The 7,445-nt window shown below is 37.3% G+C and overlaps 1 protein-coding gene across 1 annotated transcript; it reads right to left on the reverse strand.

Moving 5' to 3' along the window:
- Positions 1 to 470: 470 nt before the first annotated feature.
- On the reverse strand, positions 471 to 5,385 carry LOC113320890 (putative SWI/SNF-related matrix-associated actin-dependent regulator of chromatin subfamily A member 3-like 1). Its single transcript, XM_026568790.1, has 3 exons — positions 3,791 to 5,385; positions 2,455 to 2,740; positions 471 to 1,604 (listed from the first exon to the last, which is right to left on the reverse strand). Exons 1-3 carry the CDS (start codon positions 5,279 to 5,281, stop codon positions 799 to 801), a joined length of 2,583 nt encoding a protein of 860 aa, XP_026424575.1. The 5' UTR covers positions 5,282 to 5,385; the 3' UTR covers positions 471 to 798.
- Between the last annotated feature and the right edge of the window lie 2,060 nt (positions 5,386 to 7,445).

The following is a 7,445-nucleotide window of genomic DNA, read 5'->3' on the forward strand; positions in this document are numbered from 1 at the left end:
TGGGGCCTACGGAGGGCAGCAAGGATGCCCGCCTTTGGATTGGTTTTGCCTCTGGCGGTTTTTTGGGCGGTTTTCTGCGTAGTTCATTAAAAAAATTTGTTTAAAGATACATAACCTACTTCTCCACAGAAATGCTGGATTCAATTTTGGATCCCCCTGTCCTCAAACTTTGTTCTTCACAAGTATATTTTTGTTGGCCGAGCACCAAAGAGAAAACAGGCAGGCAAGAGGACCACTCTCATAAAAAAACTAGTGTACCCTGTGGTTCCATCAGAGAACATTTCATTACATTTTCCACGACGCAAAAAAGGGTTGCATAGTTGGTATCTACAGCCACCTTTAGCTAGTTCCAAGTATATACCATAAATCAACAAAGACAACAGGTAATCCTAAGCTGTTAGCTCTTCCAACTATTCACCCAGATAACAAAATTAAAGAATATAGAAAGAACAGCAAAACAAGAAGCTGAACCATCGCCTTTGCATTCCTTAAAAACATGTTCCAGTAAAATGTTAGCAGTTGCAAACAGAATTTACACTAAACTAATTGCCATTTTCCTCAGAAAGTAATACGACACCAAAAATGCCAAGGTTCCAAAACACTATATATATGTTAGTAGCCAGCACAATCAGGGAACATTATGGTGGCAAAACCCAGGAAGAGCAAAAGAGTGAGAAGTGAGGACTACACATAACCAACCGAAGCCAAGTGAAGTTGAAATAAGGTTTAAAGTCTTTTGGAGTGAGACTTGTGTATATGAACATCCGTAACTGATCATCGTAACAGTCCAGGAAGAGTTCACAAATCCAATAAGAGGAGAATATCTTCACCACCCATTTGCCTCATATCCTTATTCTTTCTAGAACCTTGACTTCCTAAATTCTTTTTCCCTGACTGCAACTCCAATATCCTTTCCTCAATGCTGTTCGCAACTATTAGCCTCACAATCTTGACATCTTCCTTTTGTCCTATTCGGTGAACACGGTCCATGGCCTGTTCTTCAACTGCAGGGTTCCACCATGGCTCAAACAAGTATACCCTAGATGCAGCCGTAAGATTTATCCCAGTTCCTGAAGCTTTAAGACTTGCTAGAAGCACAGTAGCTGAATCTGACCCCTGATTTTCGAATTCTTTGATCACCTTACCCCTCCTTGTTGCGGTCATTGATCCATCTAATCTCAAAATCTTAAAACCAGCATCCTTTAGCGGTCGTTCGAGTAAGACCAACATCTTTCTAAATTGTGAAAACACGACTGATTTTCTTGATGGATTTTCATTCCTAGAGGCTATCAAAAGTTTTAACAGTGCTGAAACTTTAGAGGAGTAGGTATTACTTCCATTCGAAGAATCACTATTTTCACAGTCCTCGGAAGATTCTTCCGGTGGGGCAGAGAAGAGGTCTGACTCGGAAAGACTGTGACGGCACAAAGGGCAGAAAGAATTCTTCTGGATGGCTTTTAAAATACAGCTTTTACAAAAGATATGAGCACAACATGTGATGATGGTACCAGTTGGTGGAGAAATGCAAATTGGACAGTCAAAGTCATCTCCATCTTGTAGAATTGACACCAACTTCTGAAGCAATTCAGGATTACTGGATACATCTGCAAGTTTTTAAACTACAACTTATGAGCTAATGCACATGTGAATCTAGCTCTGTGAGTGACCAAATAAGAGAGGATTCAATAATTTAAGTTCTTCGAAAAAACATTAAATATAGAGGACGCCAATTAGTAATAACAATCCTCGTTATTTTATACGCTGATACGTCAAAAAAACTATAATCCACAAGAAGTGGTATAATAAAAAAACACACAGATTATATTACGTTGCTGTTCAGAAACCTGGTTACAAAAATATACACATGTGAGATGCAAAGGACTATCTAGGTGACTTCAATTTTTAGCTGAAATATTCAGAAGCAAGTTCCTAACTATCCCATCTTTACTAAATAGAACTCATCATTTTCAGCTGAAATACTCAGCTATTACATATTATTATTTCAACTTTATACATTATCCCTGCTTACTTGAGTGTCCCTTAAGTGCCCATGTGACTATAGTAACCATAAATGAAACAGGTTACACGATCAAGATTTCGTTTCATTTGGGAGTTCCAGATGAAGAACTAGGCCAGCAAATGATGCTGTAATTTTTTCATCTCTCTCACGCAGGAGCCACTATTAGCATACAAAGCATCAGCGATTACTAGCTCAACACTCCCTCACCATACTTGAAGTTTGTGGATCCTAAATATAAACGTATTTCATATATCGACGGAACACTGGTCAGAATTTTCACAAAAATCATGGTGATTATTCTTCACCTAGTATTATAGTCATTATTACTCATAGAATTCATAACAACGATAATATATGGATGCACCAGAAACCTTAATATACTTTTCAGAACCAACTAAACTGTGTTGGAGAAGAAAGGGCAGAAAAATTGTTACCTTCAATGTTGTATGACGGAAGTAATTCTTCTGTTGGACACAAGGTTACGTCGTTACAGATCTGACGTAGCCTCAAAACAATACTAAGTAATCTTGAGTAATTGAGCACAACACTGCCACGATGGATATAGTTGCGTACCACATTTTGATAATCCATTAGCATTTGGTCATACTTGTCCCTTTCTTCAACAGAGAGCTCCACCAAACAAGTTTCAACAGTTTTAGGTGGCAGTTCGACCAAACCGTCGTCCTTATGTCTTCGCAAAGAGAGGCTTGCCATGATGTTCTATTGAAATTTGAAAATAGTGTCAAAGAAGTTGATTAAAAAAGTAAAAAGATATCCAATTATCTCCATTAACTAATTAAGAAGACCAAAAGGAAAAGAGCATCTCATATTTCATGAAGGGGGCATACAATCTGGAATCTGGAAGAGGGGGATCAATTCAAAATTTAACAGAACCTTACAAGTATTCACATACCTTCCACTGTGTAACACATCAACAATCAACTAACATATTTTTTTCAGAAAGCATGTTTTCTTAAGAATCACTTGGGAGATCGAATTGACAATATTAGCTGAATGAAATTGCAGACAGTAGCGAAGAGTGAATAACATGTATCTGAGTCATACGATTTCACAAGTAATACCACTGTGAGATAACCAGATTTAAATGTAACAGCCACAACAAAACTATGTAAATTTATATAACTAGTTGACTAGCACCAAGATTGAGTTGATTAAATGATATAACACTATCAATGATGAATCAACAATTGCACAACTTATATGGATGACAACATAATACATCGACTTGATTAAGTGACATGCAAGCCTTAATCTCTAGTGCGGACAATCTAACCTCACCGAAGACATAGAATTTCAGTCCTTCCGTTTAACTGAAGACTAAACTCCGTAACTTAATTTCTAAATTTGCCACTGAATTTATCATTTTGGTGCTACATGTTTATAAAATGTTTCATAACATTGCTGAACAGAAGATTTAAGTGATTAACGTCTAGTACTAAAAGTGCACTTGATTCTGATATCTGGTTGCAACAAGATTCATTTTCATTCTGCTAAAATACCCCAGTATTCTACATCTCTTTGATCTTCATTGCTATCGGGGAAAAAAACAATCCAGAGTTGCACTAACTTATCTTTTACTAAATATACAAAAACTTGATATTTTGGAGGTATCATAAATGTAGCATTCCAATCTAAACTTATCATGTATCTACATTTACAGCTGGGATAAATTTGATTAAGATAGAACAAGTTTTAAAGTTAAAACTTAAGAATATATTTGACCACCTAGTATTACTAGCACGAGCATACCTGTAGACGTGAGAGCCCAATCGATTGTCCTTTATCAAGTGGTTGTTGCACCAGGGTTTGCCAATAACTCTTAACTGACAATGGCTCAAACTTCAAGAAGGCCACGAGAGAATACAAATCATATGCGCCATTCAGAATAGGTGTTCCTGTAACTACCCACCTCCTCAAGGCTTTCAAAGAAAGAACAGCTACAGCTTGAGAAGATTTCTCATTCTTAATAACATGTGCCTCGTCCAAAATAACTCGGAACCACTCGACCTTACTGATAGGAGATTCGCTGACCTTTTTGATAGGAGATTCACTGACCTTTTTGACAGGTGATTCGCTATTTTTAAACTCAGAGGCGAGAGTACCGTAAGTTGTCAAAACAATATCATACTTCTGAAGCTCCTCGGGGTCATTTGTTCGTGTTCCATAATACATGTACACCTTCAAATGACCAGGTCTTGTATGTTCATTTAGTTGTGTTACCCACGTCGAGAAAACCGATGTGGGGCAAACAACCAACGTCGTCCTTGGCCCCAAAACGCCACAATTTCCATCCTCCAAATCAGTGTTTGTTCTACGTTTCTTATTTGAGTCAACAGTTTTCAGTATCTGCTTTCTCTTCTTAGACTCATTTCCACTCACTAAAACAGACCATTGTTCTTCCTGTTCTCCGTCTTCTCCCAAGTTATCCAAACTACCGTTACTTGTGTTGTCTGGTCTGTTAGTAGCAATTAAAGATAGCAAAGTAAGTGTCTTCCCCAAACCCATGTCATCAGCAAAAATCCCACCTCTTAAAGGTGCAGGCCGGTCTCTTGTATAAAAATCCGTCAACAAATTCCCATACTCTCCTTCTTTCTCAATCCAAAAAGGTGGCAATTCATCAGAATTCTCCCTATGAACCAACCAACCTAACCCTAACTTTTGATGATCTAACAACTCAGTCTTGATAATTTGCTTAGGTGGTTCCAAGGCTTCCCATCTTACACCCTTTTCTTTCTCAGAATCAGATACAAAATTAAAAACTTCATCAATCTTTTTAAACTTTTTCTTTGGTTGAAGTTCTTTAACAATAGCAGATTCTGATTGAGTAAATGCTGGATTAGAACCAGAAATCAACTGCAACCCAGATTCCATTATCACAGATTTAACAGTTTCAAAATCCTCAATCTTTGCAAATATATGTACCTGACAAGGTTTTTTATATCGGTTTTTAACACCTAGAGTTTTAGGTACAATACCTTGTACAAGAATTTGGCGAGTATCGATGAGAGGAGATAAAATAGCAGCAGCAGAACGCTCAATGTATCCAACTTGAGATTGAGTTTTCTTAACATCCAGAACTTTAATTGCGTTTTCATCGTAAGAATTGAAAGGTTCTCGAAGTAAACCTACCACTTGTCGGTCTTTAACGGAAGCAAAATAGTGTTGTAGACCAACTATGTTAACAGTCACAAACCCTAACAAGTATGTCTCCTCTTGAGTCGAAGAAGAAGCAGCCATCATCGTTGAAAAACGAGTCGGAGATACTGGAGAGATTAGGTTAGGTTTTTGTTTGAGAGTAGTTTTGAATTCGAAATATTTTCTTCCTTATTTTTCTCTATGTAACGTTTTTTGAATTGGATTTACTTCAAATAAAGAGAGAGAAGATGTGGCGGTTCTATAGGCATAATGAGACCCATTATTCCGTATTATTAAACGGCTCTTTCTTTTAATCTCCTGGTCCTTTCGTATGCCCTTGACTTGAGGCTGACTGGGAAAAACTTGTACCACCAGCGCACAAATATACACTGATATAGATAAAAGATTATATCTTGGGCTTTTTAATAAAGTGGCCATGTTTTTGTAATGTATTTCACAAAATGACCGTTTTTTTGAATGTTTATATAAAGTGGCCGAGATTGACCTTTTCCATCCGTTTTTTTCAAAAAACTGTTAACAGTCGTTAAATACACGCGTGTCAGTTAACCTCCTTAGTAAAAGACAGTTTAACCCTCGGTGAGTCAGTCTGGATTGGTGAGTCAACTCGCCTGAGCCATATTCAAGCCTTATACTCTTCACCCGTGCACAGTCCTAGCATACATCTAAGCCATTTCCGTAGCTTCTCTGCAGCACAACAACACATTGTTTTGTTATCTTGGACCTGCAAGCCATTGCAATTTCATTTCATCTACACCGACACCTATAAGCTCCACTAAAACCACATCAACCTTCAATAACACCACAAACTACAATTCCAACACCACCAGAACTACTTGATTTCTCTTCAGCCAAGACTCATTCAAACAAAGCCATCCTCTTACTCTCCTTCTCATCTTAACTGACATCGAACCTAGTTATAACACTAATGTCATCTCAGTTTCATCTTCCTGTAAGCAACAAGAGAAACAAATCAAACCCATTAATCCTTGCATTTTGTTGAACTTAGAACCCCTGCAACAACTTCATGATCACAACATGAGCCAACAGATGCAGCCACTTCTCATTTTCTCCCTGTAACAACCACCAATTGCAACTGCACCTGCAATTTCATTTCAGCAGCAACATCATCTTCTTAGCCAATCAACCACAACAACTCTTCTTCCTTTCTAAAAAACAACAACACCACATGAGTTATCATCTCAGCTCAAAACTACTCACAACTTGAGCTCAACTCAAGAAACTTTTCATAACCTGGTTATTGCTTGGTTAACAACTATCCATTTTACATCCTTGCCAGTGACTACCAACACCTTCTCATCATAAACTAAAGCAGCAGAACATCAAAATCTCTTAATACTTGTCAATTTGAATTCAAGAACAAACCCATTGCTTCAAATCTGTCACAGATACTCAACAACTACTTGAACTGCACTTCAAACCCTGATTTTTGTCAATCTCCCCAATTTCTTTCATGTCTTATATATATTCCATTTCACATCATCTCGACAAACCCTAACTTCCTGCATTTTTCTCTTCTTGATTTCTCTTCAGCCAAGACTCATTCTTCCTCTTTGTTCTTCTCTACATCGATGATTCAATCACAACTGCAAATTAAGTCAATTGATTAAACAAAAAAAAAAAAAAAGGAAAGAGCCCCAAACCCTAGAATTCAAACAATCGAAATCAATTGATTTCACCATCCAAACATGTGTTTTCATTAAAGACTAAGTTAATTAACGTGTGGGTTCTAAAATTCTTACCTGGATTTTGATTTCTTCATCCCCGATTTCAACTTCATCTTCGATTTGTACTTCAGCTTCGCTGCTGCATCCAGCAAAACCCTAAAAACTTCAAAATTGTCAAATATCACTAATAAACCATTCTTCTTCTTCTTCACTAATAACCACATCTTCGGTATTGACTGCTTGTGAGATCACTTCTATTTTCATCAATCATCCGAGTTCGACGAGAAGAATTGAGATACAGAGAGAGACAAACATAAACAAGAAGAAATGAATGAAAAGAAGAATCGATAACATAAGGGTGAGGATGTAGTGGTAATTTTAAGCCCCATGATTGACTAAGTCAGCTTGGTGGACCATTTTGGTGGGACCAGGTGTTATATCTAACAGAAAGGCCACTTTATAAAAGATTTAAATTTTTTGGCCGGTTTATTAAATATATGGTAGGAAGCTGGACACTTTGTTAAATTGCCCTTATATCTTCCACTATAGTTAGTTGTCTTATC

The sequence above is a fragment of the Papaver somniferum genome, chromosome 11 (assembly GCF_003573695.1).
Source record: "Papaver somniferum cultivar HN1 chromosome 11, ASM357369v1, whole genome shotgun sequence".
In the NCBI taxonomy this organism is placed as follows: domain Eukaryota; kingdom Viridiplantae; phylum Streptophyta; class Magnoliopsida; order Ranunculales; family Papaveraceae; genus Papaver; species Papaver somniferum.